The sequence below is a fragment of the Myxine glutinosa genome, chromosome 2, assembly GCF_964187855.1.
Source record: "Myxine glutinosa chromosome 2, kmMyxGlut1.1, whole genome shotgun sequence".
Classification (NCBI taxonomy): domain Eukaryota; kingdom Metazoa; phylum Chordata; class Myxini; order Myxiniformes; family Myxinidae; genus Myxine; species Myxine glutinosa.
This window is the reverse complement of record NC_136262.1, coordinates 75,316,304-75,328,324: the sequence shown is the minus strand read 5'-3', so window position 1 is coordinate 75,328,324 and position 12,021 is coordinate 75,316,304. Positions and strand designations below refer to the sequence as shown.

Here is a 12,021-nt window from a genome sequence, read left to right as displayed (position 1 = left end):
CCTCTGCACTGGTACCAAGAGTGATCTCCTCACATGCTTGGAAGAAGTCTCCGACGCAAAGACAGAGACTCCTGTCACGACCTGTATTGTGCTTGATGGAGCAGCCATCGTCCAGATGCTGAAGCCGGCTGCATCAAAGACCTTTGAAAAGTATGCACAACAGATCTTCATCCCATATATGTCCACGAAGCTGCAAACAGTGTCACGCCTGGATCTGGTCTGGGATACTTACCTTGCTGATTCACTGAAAGGTAGTACACGTGCAAAGCGGGGACAAGGTGTGCGGAGACGTGTGGTGGCTGCCACAGCCATACCAGGAAACTGGCAGAACTTCCTACGAGTGGACAGCAACAAGACCGAGCTGTTCAGGTTCCTCTCAGCAGCTCTCATGGAATGGTTTGACCAGGAGGACAAGCAACTCGTCATTACTGATGGAGAGGCAGTGCTCAGCAAGCCACTACTGCCAGATCTGACCTCACTCGCCCCATGTAACCATGAAGAGGCTGACAGTCGGATGTTGCTGCATGCATCTCACGCAGTCCAGCATGGACACCATGCAATACTCATCCGGACTGTAGACACCGATGTTGTGGTGCTGGCAGTGTCCCTGGCACAGGAGTTGCAACCAGAAGACAAACTGTGGCTGGCATTCGGAACAGGCCAGAGTTTCCGATACCTAGCAGCACACGAAATAGCAGCTGGATTGGGACGAGAGAAGGCTCGTGCACTGCCAATGTTCCAAGCTCTAACTGGATGCGACACTGTGTCTAGTTTTCATAGACATGGCAAGAACACTGCGTGGGCAGTCTGGACGGTACTGCCAGAACTCACTGAGGCGCTGCTGCTGCTGTCCTCTGCACCTCGTGACATACCAGACGATGCAATGCGCATCATCGAGAGGTTCGTGATCCTGTTGTATGATCGAACCAGCAAATGCACAGACATTGACAAGGCCAGGAGGAAACTCTTCGCAAGGAAGAACAATGTGCAGCTCATCCCTCCAACGAAGGCAGCTCTGGAGGAACATGTCAAGAGGGCAGTGTATCAAGGTGGACATGTGTGGGGTCAGATACTGCTGCCAGCACCAGAGCTCCCTCCACCAACCAACTGGGGTTGGTCAAGGACTGGAGAAGGACAGTACACACCTTACTGGACCAGGTTAACTGAGGCAGCTCACAGCTGCATTGAGCTGGTTTCTTGCAAGTGCAAGAAAGGGTGTGTGAGGCGCTGCAAGTGCAAAAAGGCTGCCCTTCAGTGCACAGCCCTCTGTGTGTGTGAAGGGGACTGCACATGACGATGAGTCAACAACATACATGTACTTGTGGCAATGCTGAACTTGTTAACATGACACTGTTTATGTACACGTATCTTCAGTACCGGTATATACCTAGCCTCAGATACCAGTACACCTAGCCTCAAATACTAGACCATGTAGCATGTCAGTATTATACCTAAGACATTTACAGAACTAAGACATTCTTTTCAAAGTATTGTGTTGAATCCAATATTTGCCTAGATAATTTCCAAATAAAATTATATAACAGACTGTGATAGATAACATTAAGTTGAAATTGGTACCATTGGATTCCTTGCCCCCAAAAACATACATTTAGATACCAGAATCAAGTCAATAGCTGCATTACGTCCAGAGATAATAGCAAATGTAGATTTGAAGTGGCGGCCATTTTGAAATCCAATATGGCGGACATAAAGAGAGAATTTCAAGTGGCCCAATATCTGAAAATGTTCGCAACATATTAATGTACATTTGTGCCAAATTTGGTGCTTGTATCACAAAATGCACAACAGGTTTGCTATGCTGCTACACTATAAAGCGAGAGCAGCAAGTGAAGAGAAACACATTTCACCCTCAGTGCAGAACACTGGTATTATACCACAGGCATTACTGAATTCGCTCCATGATTTGATCATCGGTTTCTTTCTCACTTTCAGAACAGGCAAAATAAAATATAATTCCTGCAGATCAAGATGCAAATCATACACCTCCCCACACCACAACTAGAAAGCATCATTTACAAAATTTGAAATGGTTGCTTTAAAATAACATATCAGGGGAATGGAATCAAAAAAAAAAAATTCCAAACTGCATGTCTCGTTCTAAAATCATTTTGATAATCTGGCTACCGGTACTCAACCATTTCTGAGAAAACCATGAAGCACAATGTTGCCATGCCTGATAATAGTATTAATAAAAAATATAGTCTCTCCCCCCACCCACTTACCTACACCACCATCAACAACCAGTTGAATGTTTCATCGTGCTTTTGAACTAGTCACTAAGCACTGTATCCTATGAAAGCAGGCGGCAGTTTAAAGTGATGCAGTTTGACAAATAGAAACATTCTTGGAAAAATGAAAGAAAAGGTTAACAGCTTAACATGCACAATTAAAATTGATATAAATTAAAGTGCAACTAAAATCACTTAACAATGCATGCATGCGCAAATGAGGTGTGAATAATATAAAAAATAATAATAATAATAGTAATAATAGAAGAATCAAACAATCAAACCGAAAGTAATTCGATTTGCTTTCCATCACATCTTATTTAACCTCCCAAAGCTGAGATTAGTTTGTCATTATACCTTCTTTTTGAATTTTTAAATGACAAAAATATGTATCAGAGCTCAGATATCTTCACCAAATTAAAAACATGCAAGGAAACCTTAAAGATTGCTTTCAAAAGGAATATTTATTATCATTAAAAATTCTTTTTTAAAGCAATCTTTAATGCAAAGAAAAGAAAAACAAATTGCATAGCTTTACCAGGTAATGTACAACCCACAAACTTAAGAAAATAAAATATAAAATTTATTAGAAACCTGAAATTAAAAGATAGGCCAAGAGGAAAAACAAAACAAATGCAAAACTAAAATGAGTGCAAAGACAGTGTCGGACTTACACTGCTGTGAATAAATTGCTGAATTGCTCACTTGAACATTTGATTCTCCTCCCCCATCCTCACAGGAAATATCGTTAGGTGAGTTGACAACATTTATCCAAAATCAATTTATATCGGGGTCTAAGGGGGTAATGCAATAAATAATGCAATGAGTAATGTTATGAACATCCAAAAAAAAATGCTTTGTATGTATTTTACATTCAACATGGCAAAAATAATAAGGCTGCAATATTTAAACTAGAGCTTCCAGGGAAGCAGAACTCAACTGAACTGACTGGACTACTTTAAAGTAGGTCAGTTGTCTGTACTAGATTTGACTTAAATGAAAAGCCAACAACCTTGTGCAATAATTTTAAGGTCCTTGTATCCTTATACTTGTATATGCCGGCCTATGGCGGCCATTTTGTGACAGATCGGGTTGACATGCGATAGCAACCTACCTTGTGTGGTAAGAGTCTCACACACAAAGTTTGATCAAAATCCATAAATATTTGTGGACGTTAGAGTCTTAACGTCGTTTCGGAGCTGATAAGAATATGGCGGCCATTTTGTGACGGATCGGGTTGGAATGCAATAGCAACCTACCTTGTGTGGTAAGGGTTAAACATTCTAAGTTTGATCAAAATCTGTTAATATTTGTGGACGCTAGAGTGTTAACATCGTTTTCATGACCAAAAACAAAATGGTCGCCTAAGTCCGCCATTTTTCAACGGATCTGGCTGAAATGTAATACCAACCTGGTCCTTGGGGTAAGGATGCTGCATGTCGAGTTTGATCAGAATCGGTTGATATTTGTGGACGCTGGAGTGTTAACGTCGAAAAGTTAACGGACGACAGACGACGACGATGACAGAGGGTTCAGTATGTGATGAACTCAACTGGACGGTAGTCCAGTTGAGTTAAAAAAAGGTTTCTAAAACTACCAAACACATTAAGAGATCATTGCATTAAAAAAAATCATCGCTTTAAATACAAAATTAACAAGTACACATACATTCAAAGTACACTGCCCCCATGCCAAATAATGAAATATCCTACAGCACGGCATTGCCGGGGCACCTCTGGCGCCCGGCAATACCGCAGTGCACCTCATAGAGGCTGCATTGGGAGGGAGAGGTGTTCGCTAATTGATTGATTGTTTAATTAAAATCAATAAAAGATTATCACAAAATATTTTCTTAATCAATTGGCTAATAGCATAACTAAACCAGTAGTGCTTCATCCGAAGACCTATCTTTTAGAAATTTAATTAAATAAGTCATTAATAAAAAATTAAATAATTAATTGATTAATCAATAAATAAATTAAGCGATTAAATGATTAATCAATAAATCAAAAATATCCTTGATAGCCACATCACTTGGTCACTGTCATGTCCAAATATTAGCTTCCCAGCTCAAAAGGTGCCTGAGATATTGGCCAAATGAGAAAGAAAATAAATAAATGATTAATAATGAAAATAAATAAATAATAATCATAAAAAATTAAATTATTAATCAATTCGGTCAGAGAACACATAAACCACCACCATTTCATCAGATTCTTTAACTTAAAAAATAAAATAAAATTGTCATTAATCGAATAATTAAATAATTAATCGATTAATTGATTAATTGATTAATTAATAAATAAAAAATAGCCTTTGCAGCCAAATCACCTGGTCATTGGCATGTCCAAATATCAGCTTCCTAACTCAAAAGGTGCCTGAGTTAATGGTCAGAAGAGAAAGGAAATTTGATTAATTAAATAAGTACTTAATTAATCGCTAATAATTAAATAACTCCTCAATTAATTGATTATTCAAAAAACAAAAAATAACGTTTTTGAAAAAGGACTTGCTCACTACTGTGCCGAAATTTCATCTTCCTAGCTCAAAGGATGGCTGAGATATCGTCCGGACAAACAAACAAACAAACAAGTAAGCAAGAAAACAAACAACGAGAGTGAAAACTGAGTACTCCCTTTCAGCGTGCGTCACTGCCGAGCCCCCTTCGGTGCCCAGCAATGACGATTTGCAATGCCTGGAGATGGCATAGGAAAGGTGCGGTGTACAACAAACAAACAGAGTGAAAACTGAGTACTCCCTTTCAGCATGCATCACTGCCGAGCCCCCTTCGGTGCCCAGCAATGACGATTTGCAATGCCTGGAGATGGCATCGGAAAGGTGAGTATTTCCCGTTCCACAACGATTTCATCGAGCAACGCGGTGTACAATAACCTTTTCACAAAACGAAATCCTAACTTATTATTAAATTTGACATATTTAACATCATTTCCTCAAGAAAAAGCATAATTATATTGAGAAACTCCTCTGAACACTTCTAGAAGCTATATTAAGGGGGAAACAAGAGAAATTAAAAAAAAAACCGAGAATCATCCGTGATATCTCATTGATCGTTGGGTAAAATTTTCACTTCATGTCCTCGTACGATAAAACGCACCACCAAAAAGCAAACCACCTTCAGTGAATTTCCCATTAGTTTGTTTCTACATCTTGAGTGTCATGTTGTTCGCCAATTGCCAAAACACTCTGGTCAAATAGGCCTTTAAAAGCAGGTGGTGCACCAATATCTCGTGTCATCCACCATCCTTATCCACAATCTTTTATATCCCCTGTGACCTTACCTAACCCTCTTACTTGCAGTTTCCTATTTCCTACCCTCATCTCCCTTTTGTTCATTATCTTGCTTGTTGTGTCGAACTGTTGCCCTATGCCTACAGTCTGGAGTATTATCCTTTCGCCCTCCATCAACTCTCGCTCCTTCCTCCATGAGCCTCAATCTTCTGTCGCAACCATCTCCCCCCCACCCCACCAAAACCGTTTATTTCAAGTGAAGATTTCATCGAGCAAATCTGTGTTTGAATTTCGATCGTATTCCTTCAAATGAGATTAATTTCTGGCCACTAAACCATTTTGATGCTTTCAATGGCTTTTTATTTTCAGTTTCCAGAAAGGGTCAAACAATAAAAAAATATTTCATTACAGACCAGGACTTCTCTTTCATTACAGATTAGATTTATGATCAAAAACTACAGATTAGATTTATGATCAAAAACTTTGCACATTCTCCCTACCAACTATGCCATGTTGGAAATCTCCAGACGTACTATATTAAATAACGTTATTTGCTTGCAGCATACAAATTGGACCACACATAAGATCAGATAATCAGATAACCAAAAGAAGCCTTCAGGAGACTCAAACATTTGGAGCAATTATTGAAGTGCAAAGTGAGGATGCCAATCATATACACGGAACCCTTGCAGAGAGATGGTGAGATGCTATCACCATCATCGTTTCATTTCATGTCTTGTGACAATTTTTTTGCGAAATGGTTTCATGTCATTGCGGAGGGCAGTGTGGGACAAACGCAAAATCGAACTGACATGATTAAACCGCTGCACATAGTGTTCCACAATAAAACAAAAGTTTCCTTTTGCAATCACAATCATCATACAAATATTTACTTTAGCTTTCTTTCACAAAAATAATTGAAAGCATTTTATCAAACGCCCAAAATACTGCATTAATTGCATTTCTACCCAGTAACGCTGAAAAATCGGCAAGTCTTCACACTCTTTGGTAAGTTTAACAGGACAATTCAGTTTTGGGTTTATCCTTTTGGATCTTCTTTTGCATCACACCTGCGCAAAATATCACTTCAGGAAACGATTTGGTCCACAGGGTAAAAAAAAAGAAAAAGAAAGACTGACACGACTTTATTAACTGCAACACAATCCACCATCCTCTAGCCCTCTGTCCACTGCAGTCTCTCCTCCGCCCTCCTCCTCTATTCACTCCATTCAGCTAAACAACGTGGGCTCCAGATGAAGGAATATGGCATGTGACCTCAGTTATGCTTTGCTCGATGACCTTTCATATAGCCAAGCCAGCGACGAACCGTGGCTTTGAAGATAGGGGATGGATCGATAGAGGATAGGAGCTGCAACTGGTTTATGTGTGTTGTGTGATAATCCCAGCGTGCCAGGTTCGGCGCCTTTCCCAACATGAAGTGGCGGAGATCATAAATAGTGCCAGCACCCGAGTCAAAAAATGGCAGCATGGCACGTAGTGAGTCCATGCCGTGCTGGTAGAGGCGTCCTGCCTCCCGGCCACGTGTATCACCCGCTGTCTGGCTCAGATCGTACAGGCCGATGAGTGCATAGATGAATCCATTGAGAACGAATGATGAAGGGGTGGTGGGGTATTCCTCATACCAATCATAATGACCCATGAACACCGCCTTGACTCCACCGTTCTTTGACGGCACATTGAATGGAGTGGCACCACGAATGGCCGCTTTGAGATAGCGCTCATCATGCCATAATCGGTATGCCCGAACAAGTACAGACATGGCCTGTCCTTGAGCCATTGCCGAATACCAGCCTGGCTCTAGGGGTTGGAATCCCTCTCCCAAGCGTCGCGTCACACCGATTGGCCAGCCCCCTCTACTGTCCTGATTATGCAACAACCACTCGCTGGCTGCTAAAAAGGCATCCATGTGGGCTGTCGTCGCAAGCGTGACGTTGTCAAGCACACCCGTGCCGTACAATGTTAGGCGCAGCACTTTGCGGATGAGAATCTTTGTTGGTCTCACCGCCTTGGTGTTAGAAAACCCCACACCTTTCCGAAGATCGGTGAGGAGGTCCCGGGTAAACCTGGTCCATGTGCGACGTGAGCCAATGCCATAATTGATGTCCTTGTTTTGCACAGAGAGAAGCTCAGTATTCGTCACATAGTGCAACACATACTTGTCCTCCGTAGTTTCTAATTCCACAGAGATCGATCCATTAGAAACAAACTTTATGTCGAAGGATATCACAAAGTCCTTTGTTTTCCCAATCCACAGAGACACTCCTTTGGAAACCACTGCAGGAAAGTGAGTGGAAGGATAAATAAATAAAATAAAATGCATTGAAATTGGAAGCAATTATTTAGATAAAAAGTTGCAAATTGGTAGAAACATAAAGGAATAAAATAACGAATAAACAAACAAACAAAATATAAACAGCAAGTGTAAATGTTATATAACCTAACGATACCACCAAACATTTTATAATAGAGATATTTTGAGACAAATGAAGTAAAACTAGACAACATTGAAGGTTTTAAACATACTATTGGTACTTAGGATAGCAGTGTCATGTTCAAACTAGTATGACATGGCTGTTTTTGAAGGATATGCCAATCTTCTTGAGAATAACTACTTTGTAGCATGACTCATTGAAAAATCGCCGAGCTTATCCATCCAAAGTTGTCATTTTACGACAAAATGCCGTTTCCCTGGATACAGGACCATGACCATCATGCCATACTTCCGTTCATACATTTGGACTTCTGTTCTGGTCCCTCGAGTAAGGAAGCGACTTCGACCTCTGCACGGCATCAAAGTTAAAGTATTTTCCGATTTGTGTCTTTGTCAAATTTCCACTCGTTATTTGATTGTGTATGTGTTACTGTGTGTTTCTAGTTCGTGTTGGTTTACAATTCGTGCAAACTTGTGTATAATTAATCGTTTTCTGTTCGCACAGCATGTGCTGCCTGGTAACTTGAGGCTTCCCTCCCCCCATCAGTTTTGTGAATTTAAGTTATTTCCTTCGCTGTATTGCTTATTTCTTAGATTTTCTCTTCTCTCCCTAACTTCCCTGAACATCTATCCTTTGTCTAACGTTTTAAATACAAAAAAAAAAAAAAAATTCTTTCCTTCTATCCTCGCGGGCACATGTGCTTGTCCCGCCCACCCACTTTATCTCCTTTTCTTCCACCTCTTCCTCCCATCTCCAGCCGAAACTCACCTTTCCAATTCTAGTTTCCTCCATCTCATTTAACCCTTTCTCCTTTCTCTGATCCATGCCCTTACTTCAGGGATTGCTCCAAGATGGTTTTTCACGGTTTTGTTGAAATATGTTTAAACTTTTCCCTGCAATGTTTTATTCAGTGGTTTATAAAAAACATGCCGTTTTTCTTCCTATTTAAAAGGCTTTTTTCAATTTCCTCATCAAATCATTCCATTTCAATTTTTTTTTTTAAATCTCTTACAGTCATTCTTTTCTACATTCTCTAAACTCACCTTCATTCCACCCCTCCTCTATCATTTTCAAACGGATCTCTGACTTGAAAATCACAATAAACCCTGTTTGTTACAAATGTTTGTTTTTCATTAATCATCCACTTTCTAAACTCCCCCCTCATCCCTCCCCTCCAAAACTCCCCCCTCGCTCCTCCCCTCTCCTCCTAAACTCCCCCATGCCCCTCCCCTCTATATCTCCCCACTCACCCCTCCCCTTCAAAATTCCACCCTCACCCCTCCCCTTCAAAACTCTCCCCTCACCTCTCCCCTTCAAAACTCCCCCTCACTCCTCCCCTTCAAAACTCCCCCTCACTCCTCCCCTTCAAAACTCCCCCCCCCACCCCTCCCCTTGTAATCTCCCCCCTACTATTTTTTTATCAAATTCTCCCCCTTCTTTCTCACAGCTGCCACTACCCCACTTCCTCTCCGTTCCATCACATACCTCCACCTCCTCCAACCTTCGACTTTGCTCTGCCCCCCTCCCCCGACCCCACTCCCTCAAACAAAACCGCACTGAGCCTCTTCCCATCACCATCAAACCATTTGTCCTCCTCATCCTTCCCTTTATCTTAACCCTTCTGCAATCTCCGACACACTATCAACAGCTCTCCGTACCTCCATCTCTCACCCGTAATCTTACCCTACTCCTCCCCTCCCCTGTCCTGTACCTGATGCTCCCCCTCCCTCTTCCTTAACGGTATGGACCTCAAACATACAGGGTCTTCGCTCAAACCTGATTGGTCTCTCCATACAGGTTGCTTCTGGCAAACCAGACATAATCTGCTCAACAGAAACTCTCCTCCTTCAAGATGTCTGTGATTCCTTAATATCTCTTCCTGGTTACTCCCTCCTCCGGTATGATAGACCTGAGCCTCGTCCTGGTGGTGGGGTTGCTATCTTTATCAAAAACTGTCTTCCTCACGCTCCTTCAACTGCCCTCTCTCCACCCCACCCCCAGGAGTACCTCGGGCTACAACTTCCTCTCCGCTCCCACCTTTTGTGCATATGTGTTCTGTATCGTCCTCCAAACAGTGATGACTCCATTTACATCTCCCTGTCTGACAACATGGACCAACTTCTATCCACTCATCTCAGCTCTCTTCCTCATATATGGCAGCTTCAACTATCATCATGCCAGCTGGCTGGGTGTTGGTTACTCTCACACCAGCCTTGGCACCTCAACAAAGGACTTCTGCGACTCACTGGGACTGACACAATCTGCCAATTTCCCAACCCGGATCTCAGTCAATGGAGTATCTTCTCTTCTAGACTTGGTTATGACTAACTTCCCTGCAAATGCCTGCTGCTCTTCTTCTGCTCCAATCGGTTCTTCTGATCATTTCCTTGTTAAAGTGTACATCACTCTGGCCATTCTCAGAGAGCCTCCTCAGCGCCGACAAGTCTGGCATTTCACTCAGGCCGACTGGCACAGTCTTTAAGCAGCCATGAATCATCTGGCCTGGTCTCCCATCTCGACTGCCTCTGACATCAACTCTTCCTGGGAATTCTTCCAAAGTAAACTGCTCTCTCTCATGCACAGATTTATCCCATCTCGTCTTCAGTTGTCATACCCTTCCTCCCATCCATGGTACACTGAAGCTTGTGGTGAGGCAGTTGCCATGAAGCAACTTGCCTTCACCTCATGAAGGCTAATCCAACTGAAGGTAATCTCAGTTCCTTTCACAAAGCTCGGAACAAGTGTGTGTTGACTCTCAGGAGAGCCAGGAAACAATATCTCTCTCTCAAGAATGAACTCTCAAACCTGTCTCCCTCCTCCAAATCCTGGTGGTGTCTGGTCAAATCTGTTTCTGGTGTTTGTCCCCCCTCCATCCCCTCCCTTACGTCAAACGATTACACAGCTGACACCGCACATGAAAAAGCCGAATGCCTCAACTCTGTGTTTGCCTCAAAATATTGTGTGCCGAACCCATCTCTCTCTGTACCCACCTTTCCCAGTCGAACCCAGCTGCTCCTGGACTCTGTGTCTTTCTCTCCTGACAAGGTGGAGAAGTTTTTGTCAAACCTCGACACTGATTCTGCAACTGGACCAAACGAAATCAGCCCACAGGTCCTAAAATCCTGCTCTGCCGCTCTATCTCACCCTCTCTCTGTTCTCCTCACCCTCTCTTTTGCTCAAGGTCATCTGCCATCTGCTTGGAAATCAGCCAACATTACAGCTTTACACAAAAAGGTGCAATACAGATCCGTACAACTACAGACCAATCAGCCTGCTCCCAATAATCAACAAGGTCATGGAATCAATCATCGCTCTGACATCTAATCCTTCCTCTTCTCCAATGGCTCGATCTCAGATCATCAGTTTAGATTCAGTCCAAGTCATTCGACCCTGGACATGCTGCTTCTGCTGCCTCAACAATGGATAGAGGTCCTTAATGCCAAACAGGAAATCAGAGCCATCTCCCTTGACATATCACGTGCCTTCGATACAGTCTGGCACCCTGCTCTGCTCACCAAACTCTCCCCTTATGGTATCCATGGAAATCCCCACGCATGGCTTGCGGACTTCCTCTCTGGTCATAGTCAAAGTGTGGCCCTGAATGGTTTTCTTTAATCTCCCCTTCCTGTTGGAGCTGGACCATGTGTTCAGGCTGGAGTTCCCCAAGGCAGTGTTCTGGGCCATGTGCTTTTTCTGGTCTTCATCAATGATCTCTCCGACTCCCTGGAAAATCCTCTCTATCTCTTAGCTGATGACTCCACTCTCTGCTGCTCCATACCTCATCCCTCAGATCGGCAGTCTGCAGCCTCCTTACTCTCTGCAGACCTGGACAAAATCACAGACTGGTCAAACAAGTGGAACATGTCTTTCAATCCTGACAAATCTCACACTCTCACGATGTCGCTCCGAAAAGACCGACTGGACAACACTTCCATCAACTTTCTCAACAATCCTCTCCAAGAAGTTCTGTCACTCAAGCTTTTGGGTCTCACTATCTGTCATGATCTTTCCTGGGAAAACCACATTTCCAAGCTGGCCTCCAAAGTCAGTCACCGACTGGGCATCCTCCG

At 42.7% G+C, this 12,021-nt stretch overlaps 1 protein-coding gene across 8 annotated transcripts in view; it reads right to left on the bottom strand.

Moving 5' to 3' along the window:
* Nucleotides 1–5,835: 5,835 nt before the first annotated feature.
* GLCE (glucuronic acid epimerase) overlaps nucleotides 5,836–12,021 on the bottom strand; it is a 90,561-nt gene continuing 84,375 nt past the window's right edge. For all 8 annotated transcript variants that reach the window (XM_068107968.2, XM_068107965.2, XM_068107964.2 and 5 more), the window contains one exon: nucleotides 5,836–7,793. In XM_068107968.2, the coding sequence (XP_067964069.1) occupies nucleotides 6,775–7,793 (1,019 nt within the window). In that variant the 3' untranslated portion in view covers nucleotides 5,836–6,774. The remainder of the gene's footprint in view (nucleotides 7,794–12,021) is intronic.